The sequence below is a fragment of the Elgaria multicarinata genome, chromosome 3, assembly GCF_023053635.1.
Source record: "Elgaria multicarinata webbii isolate HBS135686 ecotype San Diego chromosome 3, rElgMul1.1.pri, whole genome shotgun sequence".
Taxonomy (NCBI): domain Eukaryota; kingdom Metazoa; phylum Chordata; class Lepidosauria; order Squamata; family Anguidae; genus Elgaria; species Elgaria multicarinata.
In genome coordinates, this window is record NC_086173.1 from 8585848 (window position 1) to 8609154 (window position 23307).

Consider the following 23307-nt stretch of genomic DNA (forward strand, 5'->3'; position numbering starts at 1 on the left):
TTATGTGCTCTTATTTATTTTAAAAAATGGCTGTGTACACCACAGTCCCAAGCCCCACACGAGGGGAAAGGCTGTGAGTGAGACTTGACCTCGCAGGGCCAAACCAGTCAGAGACTTGGCCTCCCTGAGCTCATGGCTATCGGCTGTAACCAGGATGCCTCCCCACTCTCTGAGTTAACAGGATGACAGGCTTCTGCTTTGCATGGCACACTTTCCTTGTCCTCCATTTTGTGAAGAGAACTGGGAGTGGGTAATGGATGTGTGTTGTGGTAGTATGGCAGTCCTCCATCAGTCAAAGAAGCCAAGCGCACCTCCTTGCGGTGGTGCAGAGGACTGCACCCCTCTCCCTTGCAGGCCTTCCGATGTGCAGAGCTGGTTGGCACATTATTGCTTGGTGACCGAATGACGAGTCACCTGCCACTCATTGCCGGCTGGTCTCCGGTTCCACCTTAATGCTGTTCCTTCTCACCTCAGGCTGTGCTGCTGGAGGCTGGCAGCGCTCGGAAAGGGTTTCCCCGAATTCTAGAATGAGAAATCAAGAGTTAAGAAGAAGACTGCAATTTCCTGACCCGGGCTTGCCTCTCTTTCTGATTATTCACGTCAACTAGCAACACTCTGCTGTCACAACTGTGGAATTTCTACAGAGGCATGTCCCCACCCACCCCCATTGGCAAACTTTTGAAGGGGTGTTTAGCATTTGAACGGTGAAGTACCATATCCCTCACTTATCTCTGCTAAGTGAGGGATATGGTTACACTGGTTACAGAGAAAGGTCACCATGTGGAGACCTTTGCTTGTCAAAAGTTATTTTATAATGTCAGCTTTTAATTTATTAGTGAAATGCAAATGGCTGGGCAGATACTTCTTGTTTGCTCTTGCAATCTATTTCTGAAGTATGAATCAGCAGGATGAGCTGACGTAATCCTGAGCTTTTTCACAGTGCACAAACTTCTTACTGGAAGCAAGCAAAGAAGTGCCAATCTTATAGCGAATATATATATATATATATATATATATATTTTATTGCATTTATATGTCGCCTTTTTTCTCCAAGGAACCCAAGACGGCATACATAATCCTCCTCCTCCTCTCCATTTTATCCTCACAACAACAACCCTATGGGGTAGGCTAGGCTGAGGTTTTGTGACTGGCCCAAAGTCCCCCAGTGGGTTTCCATGGCCGAGTGGGGTCTAGAACCTTTATCTCCCAACTCCTAGTCCAAACACCTTAGCCACTACACCACACTGGCTCTATGCATGTATGTTGCAATTATTTAAGCCTGTTTGCCATGTCGCCCTTTTCCTGACCAGGCCTGTGTAGGAAGTATTTGCTTAGACTACGCATGGGCAACTGGTGATGCGTGGCTACTCTCTGTGCGGCTTGCATAGCCCCTAGGGTGGTCTGCCCACTTTTCCTCACTGCCTAGCTGATCAGCTATCAGCAGAGGGATAGGGAATGGATTACTGGGGGAGCAGGGAGGAGGTGTCAACCTTGCCCCCTCCCAACAATCCCAATGCAGAGGTCTCTTGCGGGTTGTGGAGATGCTTTAAACTCCCCCAACACACACACTAGTGATCCCATACCCTGATCTCAATGGGACAGGTGGGAGATGTAAATCTCCCCATCCCTGTGCCTGGAGATATGAGTGGGTGCATTTGTACGAGTATATATACATGTGTGTGTGCATGTGCGTCTGCGTGCACAGCCTCCAACTCATCACCCGGCAATGCATGCAGACCTCAGGGCCAAAAAGGTTGCCTGCTCCTGGTGTAGACTGTGTCGTTTCTGAACTAAACTAATGGTTCAATATCTAAAGTGCTTAATTTCAGTCCTCATTTATCAGCAAGAGCAGTGAAAACCCTATTTCACTGAAACTTTCACCGATTGCTTTTCAAAGGCCCTGCCCTCTTGCAGTTTCTGACTTGTAAAAAAAATAGATTGGTTCATGTCACAAGGCTGATATCTCGCCTTCATTTCCACAATCTTGACAGCTTTTTCCTATTTAATGGCACGACCCCAGTAATGCAAGATACTTTGGGGAAGGGAATCCTGGAGCGAAGGAGAATCTGCTGCGATAGGTTAACTTCCTGCTATTGTTTCTTTATTATCAGACAAGGCAAATGTGGGGGCTATAGAGGCCGTCTATTTGCCTCCAAGCCCTTGATGTATACCTTAGGTAGAGAGCTATTTTATGTTTCGTATTCCAAGTGATTTCCTAAGAATAAACTTATTTTTTTAAATCACTCACGCTAATTTGCATCTGCCCTTGAACCTTCTGCATCTACCAGTGAACTAAAGGCTAAATGTCAACCTTCTCTAACCTGGTGCCCTTCAGTAGTTTTGGACTTCAACTCTTGCCAGCACGGCCAAGGGTTAGGAATGCTGGGAGTTGTAGTCCAAAACATTTGGAGGGCACCATGTTGGGGAAGTCACAAAATACGGCCAAAAAAAAGATATTTTGGTTTTATAGGAGAAACTTTGGCACCGCCAAATACATAAAGAGCAAAACAAAGATGAAATTACAGGGCCATTTTGAGTGGCGGCAAGTGATAATTAGCAGCTTTATGATTTTGTATTTTTTTTAAATAGGGAAACGCTTCACCAGGTTTCCCACAGCTGGCTATGGGTTATAGTCAATAAAGGTTGTGAATGTGGTATAAAGCAGTTTAGTTGAGGTTGCATAACAATTGCTTTGTTGAATCAGATCCAAGGTCTCTCTTGTGCAGTACTTTGTCTCAAACATTGGCAAGCTAAATGCCCCAGGAAACTCACAAACGGGGCGGGACACACACACACACACACACACACACACACACACACAAAAGAACAGCACACCTAGGATAAAGCAAAGTTTCCAGTACCATGGGGCTAAAACCTACCATCCCCTCTAGGCTTTACAAAGCTGGCCATCCCTGAATTATATACGTACAATTCCGTCCTCGCTTTTCTCTAGGATCTCAGTTTCCCGGGCAACAATTTAATCACACACCCCTGGAGTGGTAACATGAGCCTGGCACCAACCCACGTGTGATGCAAAGCTGTGAGCCTGTTCAGTAACAAGACACCCCCCCCGCCCCCAAAATAGAGAGCAATCCTCCCACACCTTCCTGCATGCCCTCCCTCTGCCATGCACAGGTGTGCCCTCTCCTTGCACATAATGTGTAGGTTGGTTTCTTCTCTACTAAACGGCAATCGAGCGTTCTTTGTACAACAGGGCCGGGGAACCTCTTTCAGCCCAAGTACTGGATTCCATTTTGGAGAACCTCTCGGGGGCCGCATTCTGGTAGTGGGTTAAAACGCCTATTGCCAGTAACATTTCAACCTTTCAGAAAAAGGGAAAAAACTCTGCAAAAGCCAGGAAACACCAAGCAATCTGTGGTCAGTGGAAAGGGGCGAAGCCATCAGGGGAGCCTTGGAGGGCCAAATTTGGCCCTCGGTCCTTAGGTTCTGTACCTCTGCTGTACAAGATGGGGTGAATGGCTTTCTCAACTCTTAATTCATATACTGCATACTATTCACAGGCTCCTTGCTATCCCAACCACAGTATTATTATTTAATCCATGCAGATGGGCAAGCCGTCCCTTACTATCCCAGACTTGTGCTACCACCAAGCTCTGCTGGAAGACCAGGAAGGGGAGCAGCAGCAGCTTACCTGGAAGCTGGGCTTTTCCTGGCAGGCATGGGCTGAGCCGTCCTACCCGCTCGTGCGATACCAGCCGGGCCAACCGTAGCCCTTCGTCCATCAGAGTCTGCTGCAAGATATGGCGGCTCCAGAGTCCGTGGGGTGGGAGGCTCAGCAGTGCATCAGGAGCAGCGTTGGGGGGTGGCGTAAGCCGAGGGCAGGATCCTGTAGCTGCAGACAAAGAGAATCAACTAGGGGGGTTGTCCCTTTACCTGGCGCAAAAATAGCCTGCATCACAGTGTCTTCAGAACCTAGAACGAATCATACAGGCCAGAGTCATTGCAGGAGACAGTTTTGCATCCCTGGGATTCTGAAATAAGAGAAGCGCTATAGGTCTTTTGCTAGTGAGAATATCTTTTTTTCTGCATCCATTTCTCTTTGAGCAAAGAAAAAACACAAGGAAAAAACCCTGGTTCTTTTCCATTCTGATAGGTACAGAATTCAGTGTAACTCCAAAGTTTGCATGTCACTCAAGGGAAGTGGATTCACATGAAAAAAGCAACCGGGTTTTAATCATTGATTTAAACCAAGTTTCCCACTGACACTCCATATATTTTCCAAACATGCATACGAACTGGCTCATCTAACTATGAAAACATAGTAATTTACAGCTAAACATCTCAGAGGGCATGCTTTCAATGATGTATCTAGTATTTTTAATAATTTTAGAAAGTGTTAAGCAGCTCACTTTTGATTTAACAGATAACTCCTCACGTTGAGCTTGTGTGCTCAGCAATAATGTTTCCCCTTCTATTTGGTGTTCCTACTTCTGGTTTCACTTCTGTTCTTTCTCCTATATTGCATAAAACTTTCCTGCGGTGTCACAAGATCTGCCCACTAAACCAGAAATGCAAAGTTGCTAAACAAATGCTCTGAAATGTTTTTAAAAAAATAAAAATTAATGTAACCTGGGATTAATACTAATGCTATTGAAATACTTCAGTGTAGATGTAGCTCAGTTGCCTTTCAATTCCATGGGATAGTACAATTAAAAACAACAACAAAGGAAGCTCCAAATATCTATATCATTTGAAAAAGGTGTGTGTGTTGTGTGAAGAAGCAGAGGTGGGGCAATGCACAGGTAGCACCGAGTTATTCAAGACAAAGTCTAAATCAGATTGAATGTTGCTCATTGTAGAGCAGCTTCACGTGGTGAATTTGATCCCAAATTACACACAAGTCGAAGCATGTTCCACGTTTGCAAAGAGCAAGCAAACCGAGGCAGTAAAAACAGTGTTCCAGTAGAAAGGATGGGTCTTTGAGCCTGAATGTGTGAAAGCCTACCAGACAACAACCCCTCTTTGGCTTGACCCCATGACCTTGCAGTCTTAATTCCCTACTCCATGCAGTGGGAAGGTTTCATCTGGGGCCGGCCCACTCACCTTGTGGGTGTCCATCTAAGCTTTCCCCCGACAAGCTGGCTGTGTCTTCCTCAATGCTGGATCGGTACTGAGGAAGGAAGGGCTCGCAGACCAAGGGAAGTTCAGGACGGCTGTGCTCCACCACCTGTTAGGAGCAGATGAGTAGGAGGATGAGAAGGGGGGGGGCTGGCGAGCAACTTCACTTTCCTCAGTATAAGCAACCACTATTCCTCACTAGGGTGGCCACAGTCAAACCTGGAGAACATATATTTTCAAGGGCCAAACTAAATGCATCGTTGAATGCATGTAAGCATTTAACCGGTACGTCATTTTGATCTTTGAATATCGGCACGCACATACACACCCTGAGCAGGACTGGGACCATGGTGTACAGGGGGAGTTTAAGGCTAAAATCCACCCAGCAGCCTCCACTGGAAGTTGATGAAAGCTTCCTACCAGGGGCTAAGAGCTTCCGAGGAAGGGATTCTTGGCAGGACAGCAGCATGGTGGGAAAGGGTTAACCCTACCTGGCCCCACCCCATGACACTCCAACCTGATTCTTCTCACCTCATCCCACAGCTGATATTTAATGGTTTTTAAATTTACATTTGCAGGTTTGATGCTTACAGGCATTGCAAGTCACATTTAGGTTGGCCCTTAATCTCTTGATGAGCCAGAAGGCAAGGCAGCTACAGCTTCTCCTCCTACCAGCTCCCTCTCCACCTCTTATTCCCCATCCTCCACTGCTTGTTGCGTGGCCTCCCTGGAGCCCAGATCAATTCCATCAGGCTGAGGAGAGTGGGTGGGCAAGAGAAGCCACAGCTGCCATGACTCCTGTTCACAGCAGGGGAATTAAAAGTTCTTTGGGTGTTCTCTCTTTCCATGCTTAGGCTCTGGCTATCCTGTTCCTTACATCATGTCCGGGCAACCTGTGCCCTCCCACAATGTTGTTGGACCAGAACTCCCATCATCCTTGACCACTGCCATGCTGGCTGGGGCTGGTGGGAGTTGGAAGTCCAGCAACATCTAGAGGCCCACAGGTTGACCACTCCTGCTCAACATGCTTCTCAAAGTGGCGTGGGAGCCCCCATAAGGTACCCTTCCTCAACCTGTTGCTTTTCAGGTATTTTGGACTTCAACTCCCATCAGACCCAACCAGCATGGTCAATGGCCAAGGTTAATGGAAGTTGTAGTCCCAACAACATCTGGAAGGCACCAAGTTGGAGAAGGCTGGCCAAAGGGAACACTACCCTTGCAGAGCATCCCCCAAAGGGTTGGCCCCTCCTGGTCTCGTCACAATAAATGTGCTACCAATCGGGATTATGAAGAATGGGAGGTGTCGTGTTCTGTCTCTCTCAAGAGGCAAGAATCCCAAAGATCCCTCCCTTGGAGAAATGCATGGAGAGCCCAGCAGGAGTGATGCGCCCGGAGCATCACTGTCCTCTATCCATTCCTCTCTCCCCCTGTATTGCAAAAAAATAGTAAAAAAAAATCCAGTGGAATTTTCCAGGATTGTCTATTCTCCATCTGCATACACAAAAACAACACGCGCCGTCTGTGTACCTAAGCTTAAGGGGCATGCACATTATGCATAAGCGAGCATGCCTTTTTAAGCACCCACCCCTGCACATCCCAGGATATATATTACAACCCGTCGCATATCCCGTCAGAAGGACGCACAAGCATGGATTATACGTAGGAACATGAAGTTAGAAGCACAGGATTGTATTCAAAGCATCAGCAAGCCCAGAGGCGTGAGGATTCTCTTATTGCCGTGGACAGGGTTCGACCCGCCCAGCTACAAACATGTATACTATACAGATCCCAGCACTCATATCACAATGTAAACTATACAGATCCCAGCACTCATATCACAATATAAACGAACATAACACATCAAACATGCATCCAAGAACGCACAGGCAGGCATGCCAGTATGGAGACCACGAAGACTGTGCACACACAGAGGCATCAGCTGGCCGAATCTTGAAACTACAGTTGCCCTTTTTGTGAACAACCTACAGCCTCCAAGGAGGTTGTAGTCATAGCTTCCCTCACTCCATCCCTCCTCTTCTCCTGTCACTTGCCCTCTGCTCCTGACTGATGGAGCAAGCAGCATCCTCATTTTACTCCAAATGTTACCAATAGGAAACAGGAAAGGGGGAGCAATAGGACCAGGAGAAGAGCTTGGAGAGGAGCAGCCACTACTGCACCCTCCTTCATTCTAGCGTAGCTGTTAAAGGTTCTCTGGGCTGCATCTATCGAAATAAGGCACACCTGCATGATTTACTGGGGGGAAAGTGCCGGGATTCGGGCAGGAACTCACAAACGTGCTGGTTGTCATGTGCACCATGTATACCCATAGGCCTGCATGTTCCACTTATACATGCATAAACCTGCACTACGCCCTCCTGGATACAGGAGGCACACGACCCCAGACAGAAGGGCATCCCTGGGTCAGCAAATCATTTTTAACAGGGGTCACAGGTTGAACTGAGCAAAGGGCAAAGGACTAACGCTGCTGAGCAAAGCAAGACGTGGGCAAAGGGCTCTTTAGCACACGCGTATGCACAGACTGTAAATGGCAACCGAGGCTTTGGTAAAGACAGCCCTTTGTCGTGTACTTCCACTGCCCATTCTGTGGCCCGAGCAAAAGCAGGAATGATCAGCAGAAATACATCCGGGGAGAACTCTGACAAAACCTCAATTGCTGTATCACGCAGGATTTAAAATCAACAACTTGCACGTTTTATCTGTTATAAAGTCTATTACATGTGTTGTCTCACATTCAACTTAGTGATCAAGCCAACGCCTGCTTAGCTTCTGTGGCGTGGCAGGCTCTGGGGTTGCCACACTATTCTCTGGTTCCCCCTGCAGGATTAAAGAGGCCCTTTGCACGTTGGCTTGCCTCAGATGGGGGGATTGTCTGAGCAGCATTAAAGGGAGCTGTCTTTGGGAACGTGAGTTCCGCTGGGGCCCAAATGAGCCGCCCGTGTTCTGCCCAGTGGCCTCACATGTGTTGCACTACAGCTCTCATCATCCCCAATCAGCATAATCATTGTAGCCCAACGCAACTGCACGGCATCAAATTGGGGAAGATTGATATATTATATCATCTATATCGTCATCATCGGGGGCATTGCTAGGCACTTAAAAGATTCGAAGCTCGGTCCCAAATCTGTATAAAATCTGCATCTTCTAATTTATATCTACATGCAAATTAGGAATAATTGCTAGGTTTTATTTAAATTTTACAGCTGGCAAATCATCGCAAATAAAATATGTTCTTGAATGGATTTGCACCCTGATTCAGACCATCCCAAACCAATGTTAAAAGGTTTGTTCTAAACTTAATTGCCAAGCAGGGGAATTTCTTTTGAGGGAGGGGGCTAACTGCAACCCTCCTTGAAAATCGCCCCCTGCATGGTAATCAAGTTGGGGGGGGGGGAGAATTTCCATTGGCATCAATGGACATTCAGGGTTCTGTGGAATAGATCCAGGGCCCTGAAAAATAGATTTGGGGCCCAGGTCTAGCAACACCCCACACATACCATTATCACCAGCAACTCTATAGCACTTTCTTTGTGTGTTCATGTGCGTTTCACATACATCATCTTAGCAATCATACCCACACCCACACCGCAGCTGCCTGTACAGCTTACCTCCTGCTTGAGCCGCTTGGCTTGCCCAGCACCGCCCTCCTCTGGATGCAGTCTGAGGACAAAAGCCACCATGGAGTCAGAACACCCTTCTAGGTATTATGCCCAGGAAATTACCCCTAGCCAGGCCAAGGAGGAAACCAAAAAGGTACAATTCAAGACTGCTTTAAACACGCTGCCAGGCAGTGAAGAAGAACTTTACCCATGCAATGTTGCATATGTCCTGCATTAGAACTGGATCATCTCATCTGCACGTACAAATTTAGCATGTACAGCAATCGGCAGCCTGAGTGAGCGCTGGCATACGAATCATGCATGCACAGCTGTTCAGGGTCTGGTTTAAATGAGATGCGCCAGGCACCTGCAATATCACACAAGGAAGCTCTTTGACATTGATTGAGAAGTCATCATGGCTTCCTGTAATGAGAACATGCTGCTGCTAGTCTGAGACTCAGGCACTCTGCACGCACATGAGAAAATCAGAGGCTTCTGCTTTTGAACTAATCACAGTTCCCTGTTGCATCTGAATTTAGGAAACCATGGTTAGTTAAAAAAAACTAGGGTGAAAATGTGGCTTGATATTAGTTGGTTAGCTAACCACAGTTAGAACAAATCACAGTTCCCCAAGTTCAGATGTAACAGGGAACTATGGTTAGTTCAAAAGTGAAAGCAGAAGTTTGCAATCTGTTCTTTACACATGCAAAGGAGGAGGAGGAGAAGGAAGTGGAGCGGAGAGCATCCGAGTCAGAAGCTCATAGAAGACCATTCTTTTTATGTAAGGGTGGGCTGGGGGCCACAGTGGACCACTTCGAATCCTCTGGGGGCCATCCCTGTCCTCTGCTGTCACCGGAGGTGGCTGCACTGTTAGCATAACCACCTCCATTTTCTAAAGGAAGCTCCAACGCCCACCCTGATCCTATAGTAAAGATTAAAGCAGGGAACAAGTGTATCCAGCGCTCATTGACACACGGAGCGTCCTTATCTCTTTTGCCAACTCTTAAAGTACCTGGTGGCAAAGCAGGGAAAAGGCAATTATAGGAGTGGATGGTCGAGTCCAAAACTTTGACATCTCGCGCCCCTGCTGACGAAATTGAAATACTGAATTGCAACAGCACAGTTCCTTCTCCAGCAGAATTGTGCTCCCCACCAGCCCACCAAACAGCTGTTTGGCAAGCTAGGAGGAGTACAATTCTAGAAAGAGCTGTTTGGCAGGCTAGGAGGAGTGCCATTCTAGAAAGAATAGGGCATGCAATCCTTATGCACCTTTCTGCAGAACCAGTGTTTCTGCTGGGAAACAGGACATGTGGGGGGGGGCTTGTTTACCAGCACTGGGAGTCTGGTGGGGCAGCAGTGGTGGGGACTGGAAATCTCCCAGGTGGGCGGGTGTGTGTGTGCATATGTGACCCATGTTGTCCACCTTTGTTTTAATACTGAATCATGGTTTCCTGTTATGTTTGAATCAGCATTCACTGAGCCGAAGTGGCAGCCAGGGCCTTGGGCAGAGAAAGCGCCAGCTCAGACATGTTCAGTATCGTAGCAGGCAACTTCCAGTTGCCAAACAGGGCCAAGCCCATTTCCTGAATGTTTGAGATTCTATTTGAATAATCAGCATGCAGGAAATTAGCATACAGGGAGGAGATAATTAGCACAGCTGGACACAGGCTCAATTCTACACATTGCAGAAATCAATATCAGGGCTCAGCCTAGGCATGTTTTTGATGCCAGAGCTCAAAAGAATGATGTATAAATAGAAGTGCCCCTGAGCAAGTGCAAAGTTATTTCTTTTGCTTTTGAGTAAATGCAGATAGTCCTCACCTATTAAGAATTGGGGGACAGAAAGACATGTTTCCAGACATGGCACTTTTTTAGAAATTAAGCATTGCCTCTTCTCCCATCATTACACTGTTCTGGAAGGGACCGTTGGTGAGGATTTGAGCAGAAGCAAGGGCGCCCCAGAACAATACATTTATCCTGCCTGTTGAGTGTCCTTTTCCAGGAGCATCGCAGCAAGGATGCAGGAGGCCACACCATTGCTTTGATCATTAGCAAGAATGTGAGGGTTCGGTTCTCACCTGGATCCCTTAAGTGAGGACAGGTAGCTGCTCTCCCGGGCCACCTGGCGTGACAATGAGAAGAGTTCCACACGGCGGAGCAGCAAAGAATTGTCCCGCAGGCAGAACTGGGCAGCAGCCTCATTGATAGTGAGCTGGGAGAACAGAGAGAGGACAGAGTGATGGTCAGAAGAAGCTGGAAGGGTATCGGGGGAGCCAGCATGCAAAGAGAAGAAGGTTGCTCAAAAAAGAAAATTAAACCTACGTGTGGATAGGTGGATCCTTCTGCAGGATAGCCAGTGGGTTAAATTCCTCAGGTATAAAGGGGGACGGATACCTTTCAAAAAGGAATTTGTGGGTGCCCGAGAGACTAAAGGCTTTCCCAAACAATTTATATTTTTTCAGGTATAACACATTTTCTCCTGAGTATTTTTGGGGAAACTGCATTTTCTCAGCACTTAACGATTTGTCATTGTGCAAATCTGCTCCACACCTTCATCTGAAGAGTCTATTATATAAAAGAGTACTGCCTAGACTATGGGTGCACAATCTGTGGCCTGCATGTACTCCCCTCTTCCTGGGTGTCCCCACTGTCGAATTCTCTTGCTCACCCACTGATTTCCCACAATTATACCCATGCTGCTAGCAACAGAGATTGCTCTTTCCAGCCAGGAAAGAGTGGCCTGTGTGAGCATCGCTGGAGGAGGAAGTAGAGAACCTTCTCTCCCCACCCCCACGCAATCTTCATACAGATTGATTTTTCCTCATTGGAAAGAAAAATCTGTATCAGGATCACAGAATGGAGAGAAGGTTCTCCACTCCCTCCCCAGCAATCTTCACCCAGATCGCTGTTTCCCTGCTGTTACTAGCAGTAAGCAAAGAGAGATCTGCAGCAGGATTACGTGCGCATGCACGTGCAGCCCCCAAACCTGCATTGTATGTAGCCCTTGGGGCCAAAAACATTGTGCACTTCTGGTCCAGACTGTGGCTGAAGAGGTGTCTTGATTGGCTAGTGTCTGTGACATCACAGGTGATGAGTAACACTCATCACCCACACACACATGGCAGTTTGAGATATCTTTTAAAGCATGTATGGGCGACTTGGGGCTCTCTGTTGTTGGACTACCTCTCTCATCATCCCTGACTGCTGGCTATACTGAATGGGGCTGATGGGAGTTGAAGTCCAACAACATCTGTAGAGCCAAAAGGCCTCTATGCCTGTTTTAAATGTAAGCTTTTTTAAAAAAATCCTTGTTGTAACTGTTGGGGAGAGGGAGGGGGCTGTAGTTTTTTGTAATCTGTGATTGAAACGTGTGTGTGAATAAAGAATATCACAAGCCTAACTACCCATTCTGTAGTAATCCCTGGGCTTGGATCCAGAGATCTCATGAGCAGAACTCTGCTCATAGGACACCCTTGCTGGTGGAAAGGGTGGTGGTGGGTGGTGGCTATTTTTGGCAATTCCCTCCTTTCCCTTGCAAATCTGCTCTGAAGTGTTGGGCGCACCCTCTGGAACTGCACAGAAGACAATGCAGGGGAAATTGGCCTAAATAGCCACAGGATCCAAGCTAGGATATATCAGTAATAGACTATGGTTTTCTCCCTCTCCAGGGTTGGAGCCCATAATTCCCATTTTAAACGGAAGCAAAGACAGCTTGCAGCAAGCGCCTATCCTCGGGGTGCAGAACATATGTCTGCCTGAGGGCCAAATACCATTTCAGAGAAACTCTCAAGGGCCTCATTCTAGTGGTGGGTGGAGCCAAAGGAATATTAATATTAATAATAATTTCTTACCCACCTCTCCCTCTGGATTGAGGTGGGGAACAAAAAAGAGGTCAGGGAAAGTCAAAAGGGGTGGAGCCAAAACGACCATAAATAAATAAATACCAGCATGCTTTCGTTTAAAGCTCTTCCTGCCAATAACTAAGGCTTAGGAGAGGCATGTCGATGTTTTGAAATGGAGGAAAACTGCACAAAAATGGTTGAGGGAAGCAGGTAAACCCAGGGGTATTCAATCAATAAGATAATTTTTTTAAAAAAACGGTTCACTCATCTCTCATTTGGGCTGAACAATCCTCCCTCTGAACCCCCGCGCCCCTCGACTCACCTCATGTAGGGTGAGCTGCTTGCCTTCACACCGCCGTGCTTCACCCCGGCCATAGATGGCACTGTGGCGCCGGATCTCCTCCTCTTTGCGAGGGTCCCCATTGTCCATCCGGAAGACGTGCCCCACCGTTTTTGCCAGCTTCTTATTCAGCTTCATGAGGCTCCTCAGCTCTGTTTCCCCACCTCGGGGGCAGCTGCGCAGAAGACGATCCACACCCTCCGACACCGCATGGATCAGCTCTGGATCGAGATGCTCTGTGGAGGAGGGGTGCTCATTGGGTGAAGATGACCCCGCCTCCTCTTCTGACTCTGGATTGCCCCACTGAATCGCCGGCAATGGGGATAGCTTCTCTCTTGGCTCCGAGGGACTCTTGGCGGGGGAGGTACCGCTGACTTTGCCTGGGGTCTCTCCTGGGCTGGTATGACCATTGGTAAGCGATTTGCGGCCCCCTGACTCAGAGATCTTGAAGAGCGGGATGCTGCTTACGGGTATGGAGGGCACCGGCTGGTTAAAGAGCCCGGGATTGGTTGCCCACTCCCGCAAGGCCTTCTGGAGGCGCCGGACATGGAGCGGCTTGGTCGCCATGCCAACTAGTGCCATGATCTCCAGGAACTCCTCCTCACCCGCTTCACAAAGCTGCTGCACGTCATCGCCGCCCTGCTGGATGAAGGTCTCGTAGTAGGAGAGGAGGTTGGCTCGCTGCAGGACCCGATACAGCTGGAGTTCGCCCAGTGTGCGGGGCAAGGACAGTGCCATAGCCAGTGGCCTGCAGAAGTGACAGAGAGAGCGCTGTGTTAGAGCAGAAACGGAGACTGGAACTGAGGCAATTTAGCCACACCTGCTGCCCGCTGCCCCATCCCCAGTCAGGGGTCGAAAGCAGATACATTAACAGGGCTGGTCCAAAATATTTTGCTGCCTGAGGCAAAGAACAAGATGGCGCCTCCTCCTGCCTAATTCGATGCACAAATGCTGACCGGAACGGCGGTTGATTCTTATTTCAGCATTACTGATAGGACAGCATCCACCACTGCACTTGAGGGCACCAGGGCAGGTTAGGGGGCACAGAGCGGGCTGTGGCAGACAGCTCTATCCATCCCATGTCCCTTAGCATCTGCTGCTGCGAAGCAGCCCTCTCACTCTTTGGGCCGGCCCTGCAACACCACAGAGGGGTAAAATTGAAAAGCATTTCTTGGTGAGTAGACTTCACAACAACGTTTGATTTGTACACACAATTGGTTAAAGGCCTAGTTCATGTCATGGAATGGTGCTCAGTCTCCCCAGGTGTTCGACTGGGATTATAACTTGTGTATATGTCCCCACTCCAGTGAAGACTACCACTGCTACTGAGTGCAGGACCAAGGCGTGGTGTTTATTTTGGATTAATTTTGAATTAGGCAACAGCATGGAGAATAGAGCTATCAATAGCTACTAGTCATGATATATTACCTCCAGTATTAGATTCAGAATGCCTCTATATACCAGTTGCTGGGGAACATGGGCAGGAGAGTACTATTGTACTCATGTCCTATTTGTGGGCTTCCCACAGGTTGGACACTGTGTGAACAGAATGCTGCATTACATAGGCCTTTGGTCTGATCCAGCAGAGCTCCTCATATATTCTTGTAGAATAAATAAACATGATCTTGTGCAGACTCCCTAAGTGCAGTGCGCCTTACTGCACACGCCTTTCCTTACACCCTCCCACAGCACTGCAATCTTTTCAGCGCAAGTAAGGACCAATCCTGCATGGCATCCTTTCCCTTTCCCTCTCCTCTATGCTGACACTGCAGTCCTGTACATGCTTACTCAGAATTAAGCCCCATTGTGTTCATTGGGGTATTTAGGATTGCAGCCTGAAACATCTGCTGCCCTTTAGAACAGCCTTCCCCATCCAGATGCACCCCAATGCCCATAAGCCCCAGCCAGCATGGCCAGTGGTTTGGAATGCTGATGTTGTTGTGGTCCAAAACATCTGGAAGGAACCAGGTAGATTAAGGCTCCTTTAGAACATCAGCTGGCTTGGCTACCTTTCGGTCCGGAAGGTGACTTCCGGTGGATGACCTTTAACTTGTACTGCAACTTGCTATATCACAAGCATGCATACACACACAGACATGCACCCTCCAACTGCAACCTCCAACTGCAATATGTTGCAACCTCCCATCCACTTCAATTTTTCCTCTGCACTGTGACTCGAGCCTGTTACTATAACCCACGACGTGCTGAAACCCACCCCACCTTACATAGCTCAATCTCCACTACAACTATCTTCAACGCGACCCTCTCCGCCAACTTGTACTAAAACCAATAGCATTTCAAACACACAGTCTGGTTCTCCTTTACAAATCCGAAACCCGCCACACACTGAAACATCTCCCTGGCCTGTCCTCGTCACCAGCACGCACATACCACACTCCTCCAAACACCCACTGCTTGTTCTTTCTTTATCCGCCCTCGTGCACACTATTTTTTCCTTTGGCTAGGCCTTAAAAGCAGCAGAGCGGCAGCAATGGCCTTGGGTGGAGTTGGTGCTCCTTGGGTACTTGTCAGTTGTGGACACTGACATTCTCTCTCTCTCACACACACACACACACACACTTTTCTGGAACAGTGCTGCAGGGAAGCTGAGATGGGGGGGATTTTGGTGTCTCTGTGGGGGATATACAATGGCAAGTGGATTAATGGAGCTTGCAGGTTGTGCCTGATGGATTGGTAGGGTGGGGGAAGCATTAGCTAGCTCACAACATCACTGCCTTCCTGCAAGTTACCAATACTCTCCGGTATGCCACAAGAGCTGGACTGTGGGAGGGCCCCTAAGCACATTTTGGCTGGCTTAGCACATTTTGAAATAAGTAAAGTAATGCACATTGCCGTTTAAAGGGGAGGGGTAGTCTATAAGGTCATTAAGTCCAGAGTCTTAAATTACCTAACTGAGGCCATAGCTAGACCTAAGGTTTATCCCTGGATCGTCCAGGGGTCAAACCTGTTCATCTAGGTGCCACACAGGGGATCCAGTGCTCAGGCAGGGGTGAACCCTGGATGATCCCAGGATAAACCTCAGGTCTAGCTGTGGCCTGTGTCTCACTAATATCCTTGCCAGCATCTTCTTTTGAAGGAAGCGTTCAAGACTGGGAGTTTATGGGGGCATTCTCCTTCATCCATCTTAGCACCAACATTTCCAATCCCTTTTTGGAGAGCTCAGGAATGACGTGGTGGTGGGGGCATTCTCTCCCTTTCCCACATGTTAGCCTTGGCGAGAAAGAGATGCTCTTTGTTTAGCCCTGCTTACCCATCCCTGGATGTCTACATTAATAAGCATGGCTATGGGTGAGTACAATGATCACTCCCAGAAACGCCACCCCCCTCTCCTTTCAGGCTTCATTTGAGATAGAGATTGGGTTTTCTATCTGGTTATGAATAGTTGAACCTATCTGCTTGTGGCTTGCAACGTTCAACCCTGGAAGACAGAAGTGTCTCTGAGCATGTGAGAATCCGCTGACCCGTAACTCTAGGATTACAGGGAACCAGCAAAGTTGCACCTGTCAGGAGGCGTGACTTCTAAAACGCTCTGAGCCCCGGTACCTCGGGTGTGTGTTTAATAAGCATTTTCACTAATGCCTCCTTGCTGCATCTGCCCTTTACATTAGCGCAGTCAATTAATTGAAGAAGTGTGGAGCGGGGAGAAGAGGAGGTTGACAAGTGGTTCCCCCCACCACCACCCGCATGCAAACCTGGCCCTTCGCCCCCTCCCCGGGGGTGGGGGCAACTGGCTCCCGATGTCCCACCCCACCTCTCCCGCTCGTCCGCGGCGCCTCCCCCACCGCACCCCATATATTCACTTACTCGCTCCCCGCTGCGTCTCACGGCGTCACTGGATCCCTTCAGAGCCCGGGGTGTGTGATCGTGGGGCATGGACCCCAAGGCCTTCTTCCTAGCTTTGCTGCTGGCTGGCGGCGCCTTCTTCTTGCCTCTTGGCGGGACGAGAGAGACAGACAGACAGACAGACAGAAAGAGAACGGGAGTTGAGAGCGCAGAGCACCCGATGGCGCCTGTCCACCCTGATGGCTTTCTGCGTCCGTCCGTCGGAGCCTCTCTGTCTGTCTGTCCGTCCCCCACCCTCCTCCTCCTCCTCCTCCTCTCCTCCCTTTCCCTCTGCGCGCCTCGGCGCTGAGCCTTTGGCACGGAATTGCCTCCCACGCCGCCGGATTTACAATGGAAAGGCGGCGGCGGCGGCTCCGAGCTGCTGCCGCGCGTGGGCGGCTTCGTGGGCGGCAGGCAGCTCCTGCTTCGGACCAGAAAAACTGCAGCGGCGGCGGCGGCAGCAAGAGCTGCCGCCGCCGCCGCCACCCCCGCCGAAAGGAGGGGGGGAAATTCCGCCCCTCTTGCCTCCTCCGATATGTCCACGTGCAGGCATGGAAGGGGCTAAGTAAGCGTTGCTTCTGCACCCCATTTGCACCCCTCCGCGCGCCTTCAGTCTCCGCGCGAGATGGTGGATGCAACCACCCCCCTCTTGGAAGACGAGGATTAAACTTCCCGGCTGCTAGGGGTGGAGTTGACGAGGCAGCTTTGCTCGACGTGGAAGATTTTTCTCTTCTGCGTTTGCCAACCTCGCGTTGTACTTCGTGCATGTTCTGGCAAAAAAAAAAACAAACCAAAACACGCCACAGAGTCTTTCTTGTGCGGCGTCTTAAAGACATTTATTCTAGCAATAGGCCTTCATGGACGCGGCTGCTGCTGCTACCCCTCTGGGTTATATGGGAATACAGGGCCTCGCTTAGGTAAAATGTGGGCGAGACTTCGGTGTACTTAAAAAGGGTAGCTTCGCCGGTGTAGGCGTGCTGTAGTGCGCTCCGACACCCCCTAATATGCGCGTGTAGGAGTGAAGCGTGTGTGTTTATGGCAGCAGTCGTAGTTGCATGTGTGAATGCTGTAGTTTGGCGTGCAAGCGACGTGACGTGCCTGCTTGCGCATGTGCCCACGGAAGTGTTACCATGTGGGCGAATTGGACAAGTTCCTACATATTCTTGAGTGCACGCGTGTTGTAGCGCCAAACACGTGCAACGAGCTTCTAGCGCGGGGGGAGGAGTTAGAGAAAATAATATTTCATTACAGAAAACCTGCCAGTTTGTGATTTTCAAGTATTTTAGTGGACAAAATCGGGATTTGGTAACTGAAATGATCGTCTAATGAGAATATTTTTGCTAAATGTTCTCCCCATTTAAAACAAACCAAAAAATGGCTCCCCAAGCTGTTTTACGTCTTCTTAAGGTGCCTTCTCTTATGGGAGGTTAGCTATCATTACAGCTGTTTAAATGCAACGTCCATTTCCATTGTAATGAAAACATGCTAATTTATTCTTTCACTTCGAATACTTCAACCCACCGTTTCAAAACTTTAAAAAGTAAAATAATTAAATACTGTAAAGATTTTATTTTTAAAAAAGTATTTATTTATTTACTCAGAGTTGGGAGGCTAATTTTGGTCGATATTTATTTTCTTTTTGCCAAAGAATGCAAAAATATCCCTGACTGGATAAAAGAAAAAAGCAAGGCCACTTGCTGTTTAGTAAGGGAAAAGATTCTATGCAAAATTTCCTAGTCTTTATTAACAAACAAAAACAAACTATAGTAGTACTTGCTGTTGTGATAACAGTAGTGTTATTGCCTAGCTCTAGTGAGACCTTAGTGGAGAAAGATTACTTCTAACTTCCGAACAATAGAAAATATGAAAATGCTCATTAATATTTTCCTCACAGATGTTGTGTTTGACATTTTACTAATGTCTTTTTTTAAAAAAAACATTTGAGATTGGCATAAGTGTAGTGGAGATGTTGATATTGGATCATATCATAACTCATATCTATTTAATGATTCACCTTGCCTGACCCATTAGTAATGTAGAAAGTTACCTTATATCTAGTCAGACAGTTTTGTCCATGTAATCTAGCACAGTTAACTGGCCGGAACTGAGGATCACAGACATAGAGAGGTCTTTCACATCACTTGCTGCCTAATCCTTTGAATTGGAAATGGCAGGGATTGACATGTGATTGGCATCTGATTGTAGAGCCGGCCCTGCCATTAGACAGAATGAGGCAGCAGCTTGAGAGTCATTCAAGGGCAGAAAGTGATTTAATTTATTGTACTTTTATTGTCAAGGGAATTTTCTGCCTCATGTGCCAGAATAACTTGTCTGACCTTGGGTAACATGTGCCTTGACTTGATGGTGCGGAAGATTATTTGCTGCTCTGCCTCAGAGTCCTGTAAAGAACAGAGTAGGCCTTACTCGCCTGCCCAAGGGCCTCTACTTCCCTTGCTCGGCTTCGTCCGTTTTCTTCTGCTGCCCCTTACACCTGGAACGCTCTTCCAGAACATTTGAGAACTACAAGTTCAATCGCAGCTTTTAAAGCTCAACTAAAAACTTTTCTTTTTCCTAAAGCTTTTAAAACTTGATGTTGTGCGGACTTTATACTGTTAGTTTTACCCTACCCTGTGCCTGCTTACCCTACCCTGTGCCTGTTTGCATTCTCTTCCCCTCCTTATTGTTTTACTATGATTTTATTAGATTGTAAGCCTATGCGGCAGGGTCTTGCTATTTACTGTTTTACTCTACAGCACCATGTACATTGATGGTGCTATATAAATAAATAATAATAATTACTCATTCCTCACTTGCATGGTGGTACAGAATTTCAGCAACAAATATGGCCACTTTTCTTTGCCTGCTAAAGATTTCTGACCTACTCTGAAGTTTGCTGTCCGAATAAAAGGGGATCTGAAACATTTTGGATTGGGACTTGTGGACTAACAAGGCAAACATATTCATTCACTACAAATGAAGAATGCTTCTGATACTGCAAGCTGAAGGCCTTCAAAAAGTAAGAGAAATGCAGCTATTGGAGGTTCAGGGGCTAGGATGGAGGGGCACTAGGAAGAGCTGTGCCACAGGAGTATTAAGTGGCAGTTACATATATTCGGTATATGGAGGTGATGGAAATATTTGCAAGTGCAAGTGTATAGAACATGGGGAATATTTGGGACATCCTTGATACTATACCTGCATTTGTATGCATGCATGTATACATAGACACGTAAACACACCTTTATAGGTCTTCGTTCCATTAATTATCCCTTCCTCCTACTGATCTCCTCACCTGAGAGAGAGGATGGATGCAGTTCCTAAAGTGTGATTGCATGTGTGTGGGATTAGCAAATTGCCAGAACCTGCCCTTGCACTTTAAACAGCTCAGCCTGTGCCACAGGGCATGAGAAGAACACGTGCATGTGTGTATGTATTTGGCTGAGCTGAACTGGTTTTGTGAACCGCCCAGATAGCTTCTGCTATTGGGCGGTATAAAAATGTAATAAATAAATAAACTGGTTGAGTGGTGACCCAAAGAGTTCTCTGCAAGAATCAAAAGGTGAGCTCCCTCAGAAAGAAATGTGGTGAGATAAATGCCTTAATAAATAAAAGTGTGGCTCTTCCTCTCAGCCAATAGCCTCCAGCCCTAGCCAAGTGTTCTCTTGCCCCAGCTGTAAGCTCTCTTCAGTTGAAGTTTCTCAGCTTTGACTCCCAACTCCCTACAATCCTAAATTTGTATTTTCCCTTGCAGCTGGGAGTTGATGGTGGGTTTATTTTTGGATTCTCTTAGTGGCGCAGGAAATGTCCATTGTGGGTTTTGTAGCAACGGAAGTTCCATTTCTTCTTGTGCCACCCATTCATTGAGTGCCCCCCTTCTATACACACAGGTCTGCTCCCTCCAGCAGCATCCAGTCTAAGAGAAGCCTCCTGGCTTCTCAGCAACAGAGGCTCAGGGAAGTCAAAGCTGTACCCTGCATGCAAAGGAAGGCGTAGGAGGGAGCTGGCTCTGCAGAGGCCAGATCCTCCCGACCAGCTTTAGCTGCTGAGAGAAGGTTTCTATTCAGAGAGGCCTGAGCGGTAACATATGGTCCTTCCCACTGAGCAGCCTCCCACGGAGATTGTGAAAGCATCTACCCAGGTGGGGGTAGATTCGGAGTGCTGATGCTCCCCAATGCCAGCCTGAAGATCCTTATTCAGTCCTGGAGTCCATCAATCTTGTGAATGTACACAGTTGGCTGTAAGGACTTATTGGTTTATTTAATTTGTAACCTGACTTCCTACAACAACAAAAAAGCACTCAATGAGGGTACTTCTGAGTAGTACTTCTGACAGTTAAGCAACCTAAGCCGAGGATGGGCCACATGTGGCCCTCCAAAAGTTGGATTACAACTCCCATCAGCCCTCGCCAGCCTAGCCAATGATGAGTAATGATGGAAGCTGCAGTCCAAGGACGTCTGGAGGGCCACCCATTCCCCATCCCTGACCTGGCCTGCATCTTTATGAATAGGTGCCTCCTCCAGTCACCAAAGCTTTCCGGGGGGGGGGGGGGGGAGGTATGTGGCTGGAGCCAAAGTTCTGGCAGATAGCTCTGCACCTCTTTCATTACTCATGGGAGTTGTACTTTGTAATGTGACACTTAAAGGTTAGGCTGCTGTGCTGTTTTTATTTGAAGAGAAGCAGTACTGGTGGGATCCCTTGGGGGTGGTGAGGAGGATGCACTTTGCCGTGTGGAATACATGGCAGGGTGGCCGTAGTTCATTCTGCCTCGTGCCCAACGCCTACCCACCTGAACATACATACTTCTCGGCCAAATATAACCATCGCCCCCACGCCATCTCAATTATGGGCAAAATAATATCGGGAAGTTTATTTCTCTCCTTCCAGAGAAGGACAGTTTTTCAAATTTCTAAAAAAGCGATTCACGTGTCCCCGTCCCCCACAAGAAGATTTGAGATTGGGGGGCGGGGCGGGGCGGGGGTGTGGAAGCATGATCTTAATTTTTTGCTTCCACGGGAGTGAAGGGGAAGGCGTGGATAGACGCTGCTTCCAAATCTCTGCGACGCTGCATACCGTCTGCGATGGACAGCTATCACGGTTGCTGTTCGTAACCAGAGGTTGCCTAGGCTTCAAAAATAACCGGGAAATCCGGTCTGCAGACAAAAGGACGGTCCCTGCTTTCCTTCCCTCCCCTCCCCACCCCCACTGTGGTCGGCCTTGCTGCCACGTGTTGGCCTCCCCCGCGCGGGGCTGACGCACATCCTGCCGCCCACGCGGCCAGTGGCGCGCGGCGCATTCTGCTAGCGGGGCGTGCTGAAACGAGCGCGCCCACGCCCGGCCTCTTGCCGTCCCTCCAGGCGGTAATGGGAAGCTGGCAAACGAAAGAGAAGAGAGAATAACAATTAATGGGAACAAAATAGATCCTTTTTCTTCCCCCTCTTCTGTTTCAAAGTGGAACGGCTCCCCGCTCCCGCCCCCCCCCCAAGAAATAACCCGAGGTGTGGGAAATTGGAGGAGTGGAACCGAATTGCGGCTTACTTAAATTCGAATTGGACGAGCTGAGCTTCAGCCAATCGTAGACTCCGCGCTCCATCCAGGATGTGTAGCAGCCTTTCCCAACCTGGTGCCTGCCAGTCCAGTGTTGGACTACAGTTCCCGCAACCTCCCAACCAGCATAACTGGCGGTATGCATAGTTGGCTGGGGGATTATGGAAACTGTAATCCATTACATCTGGAGTGCACCAGGTTGGAGAAGGCTAATTTAGAATTTCTGTCTTAGGGGGCTGCAATGCAAGGATGGAGTTTTAGCCTACCCATATTCATCAGGCATCTAAATTTTTAAGAGCAGGGGAGACAGGAAAGAAGAGGCCTGGTGTGCGATTACGAGCCCACATTCTTTCCTCTCTTCTAGCAGAGGAAGTGATGCCTGGCGAATAGACCTGGAACCAAGGTCCATTGTGTTTTCTGCTTCACTCAGGATTATGTAATGCAGATTTATTTATTTATTTATTTATTTTATTGCATTTTTATACCGCCCAATAGCTGAAGCTCTCTGGCCAGTCCACAATAATGCAGATTAGTTAGCCACTATCAAGAGTGGGAAAGGAACAGGTTATTTCCCAGTCTTTCAATGTATTAATAATAGTTGGTGTACATTCTTCCAGAACATTTGAGAACTACAAGTTCAACCACAGCTTTTAAAGCTCAACTAAAAACTTTTCTTTTTCCTCAAGCTTTTAAAACTTGATGTTGTGCAGACTTCTACTGTTACTTTCTACTGTTAGTTTTTCCCTACCCTGTGCCTGCTTACCCTACCCTGTACCTGTTTGCATTCTCTTCCCCTCCTTATTGTTTTACTATGATTTTATTAGATTGTAAACCTATGCGGCAGGGTCTTGCTATTTACTGTTTTACTCTGTACAGCACCATGTACATTGATGGTGCTATATAAATAAATAAATAAATAATAATAATAATAAACTAGGGCACAAAGAAACTCACAATGACATAGCTTTTATGATATACAGTATCCCTTCTTAAAATATGATTGGATGTGTAATGGACAAAAGGCCTCCTGCTGAGCTCACAT

The 23307-nt window shown here is 47.8% G+C and overlaps 1 protein-coding gene across 1 annotated transcript; it reads right to left on the reverse strand.

Annotated features, from left to right (window-relative positions):
- Positions 1 to 13: 13 nt before the first annotated feature.
- Positions 14 to 16783, reverse strand: NAB2 (NGFI-A binding protein 2). Its single transcript, XM_063119214.1, has 7 exons — positions 16704 to 16783; positions 12861 to 13626; positions 10775 to 10908; positions 8706 to 8757; positions 5065 to 5188; positions 3653 to 3853; positions 14 to 522 (listed from the first exon to the last, which is right to left on the reverse strand). Exons 2-7 carry the CDS (start codon positions 13614 to 13616, stop codon positions 422 to 424), a joined length of 1368 nt encoding a protein of 455 aa, XP_062975284.1. The 5' UTR covers positions 13617 to 13626; positions 16704 to 16783; the 3' UTR covers positions 14 to 421.
- Between the last annotated feature and the right edge of the window lie 6524 nt (positions 16784 to 23307).

What these genes read in the sequence shown, in the direction of transcription:
- NAB2 (XM_063119214.1), bottom strand. Translation starts at nt 13,616, where the DNA reads ATGGCACTGTCCTTGCCCCGCACACTGGGCGAACTCCAGCTGTATCGG. An exon ending in CCAAGCGGCTCAAGCAGGAG is followed by an intron (nt 5,189 to 8,705) that starts GTAAGCTGTACA and finishes TGCTCCTAACAG; the next exon opens with GTGGTGGAGCACAGCCGTCC. An exon ending in CTTAGATGGACACCCACAAG is followed by an intron (nt 3,854 to 5,064) that starts GTGAGTGGGCCG and finishes CTTTGTCTGCAG; the next exon opens with CTACAGGATCCTGCCCTCGG.